At 60.7% G+C, this 1542-nt stretch overlaps 1 protein-coding gene across 1 annotated transcript in view; it reads right to left on the reverse strand.

The window, feature by feature from the left end:
- Positions 1-1210, reverse strand: part of LOC138963721 (cell surface glycoprotein 1-like) — a 2133-nt gene extending 923 nt beyond the window's left edge. The window contains exons 1-2 of the mRNA XM_070335569.1: positions 1190-1210; positions 1-118 (exon numbers count right to left, since the gene is read on the reverse strand). The exon at positions 1-118 is cut by the window's left edge and continues 385 nt beyond it. Coding sequence (XP_070191670.1) covers positions 1-118; positions 1190-1210 — 139 coding nt within the window. The remainder of the gene's footprint in view (positions 119-1189) is intronic.
- Between the last annotated feature and the right edge of the window lie 332 nt (positions 1211-1542).

Raw genomic sequence — 1542 nt, forward strand, 5'->3', positions numbered from 1 at the left:
CGGGTGAGTGTTGGGGGTCGGGTGAGTGTTGGGGGTCGGGTGAGTGTTGGGGGTCGGGGGAGTGTTGGGGGTCAGGGGAGTGTTGGGGGTCAGGGGAGTGTTGTGGGGAGTGTTGGGGCTCGGGGGAGTGTTGGGGGTCGGGGGAGTGTTACGTGACGCGAGCGGTTATGAATACTTGTGCAGCTGGCTGTTGTGTCTTATTGGGGAGTGTTGGGGGTCGGGGGAGTGTTGGGGGTCGGGGGAGTGTTGGGGGGAGTGTTGGGGGTCGGGGGAGTGTTGGGGGTCGGGGGAGTGTTGGGGGTAGGGTGAGTGTTGGGGGTCAGGGGAGTGTTGGGGGTCGGGTGAGTGTTGGGGGTCAGGGGAGTGTTGGGGGTCGGGGGAGTGTTGGGGGTCGGGGGAGTGTTGGGGGTCGGGTGAGTGTTGGGGGTCAGGGGAGTGTTGGGGGTCGGGTGAGTGTTGGGGGTCGGGTGAGTGTTGGGGGTCGGGGGAGTGTTGGGGGTCGGGTGAGTGTTGGGGGTCGGGTGAGTGTTGGGGGTCGGGTGAGTGTTGGGGGTCAGGGGAGTGTTGGGGGTCGGGTGAGTGTTGGGGGTCGGGTGAGTGTTGGGGGTCGGGTGAGTGTTGGGGGTCGGGGGAGTGTTGGGGGTCGGGGGAGTGTTGGGGTCGGGGGAGTGTTGGGGTCAGGGGAGTGTTGGGGGTCAGGGGAGTGTTGGGGTCGGGGGATTGTTGGGGGTCAGGGGAGTGTTGGGGTCAGGGGAGTGTTGGAGGTCAGAGGAGTGTTGGGGGTCAGGGGAGTGTTGGGGTCGTGGGAGTGTTGGGGTCGGGGGAGTGTTGGGGGTCAGGGGAGTGTTGGGGGTCAGGGGAGTGTTGGGGTCGGGGGAGTGTTGGGGTCGGGGGAGTGTTGGGGGTCGGGGGAGTGTTGGGGGTCAGGGGAGTGTTGGGGTCGGGGGAGTGTTGGGGTCGGGGGAGTGTTGGGGGTCAGGGGAGTGTTGGGGTCGGGGGAGTGTTGGGGGTCAGGGGAGTGTTGGGGGTCGGGTGAGTGTTGGGGGTCAGGGGAGTGTTGGGGTCGGGGGAGTGTTGGGGGTCAGGGGAGTGGGAAAGGCGTGTTGGTGTCATTTAATGCTAAGTTAAAAGAGAGAGCTTTATTTGCCCAGGATATGAGTGGTCATCTTTCATGTCCACAAGTCTTAACCAGGGACACGTTGATCCTCATCGCTTTCTGTCCACACTGGACACATTCAGGAACACTTTGCTGTCGGAGGTCGCAAATCACACACCTCAGCTTACAGTTGCCACTTTGCAAAATAGCGCGTGTTTGTGTGTGCGTGCGTGTGTATTTGTGTGTGTGTGTGTGTGTATGTGTGTGTGCGTGCGTGTGTATTTGTGTGTGTGTGTGTGTGTATGTGTGTGTGTGTGTGTGTTGCCTAGAAACGGGCGGGGTCATAATGAGAGCCAGATAATACAATTTAATCATTTGCTTACATTTGGTTATGATATGGTTCAGCAGATTTCCTTGGCAGTAGCTGCACCAGGGAAAAGCCTGTC

This window comes from Littorina saxatilis, linkage group LG4 (assembly GCF_037325665.1).
Source record: "Littorina saxatilis isolate snail1 linkage group LG4, US_GU_Lsax_2.0, whole genome shotgun sequence".
Classification (NCBI taxonomy): Eukaryota; Metazoa; Mollusca; class Gastropoda; order Littorinimorpha; family Littorinidae; genus Littorina; species Littorina saxatilis.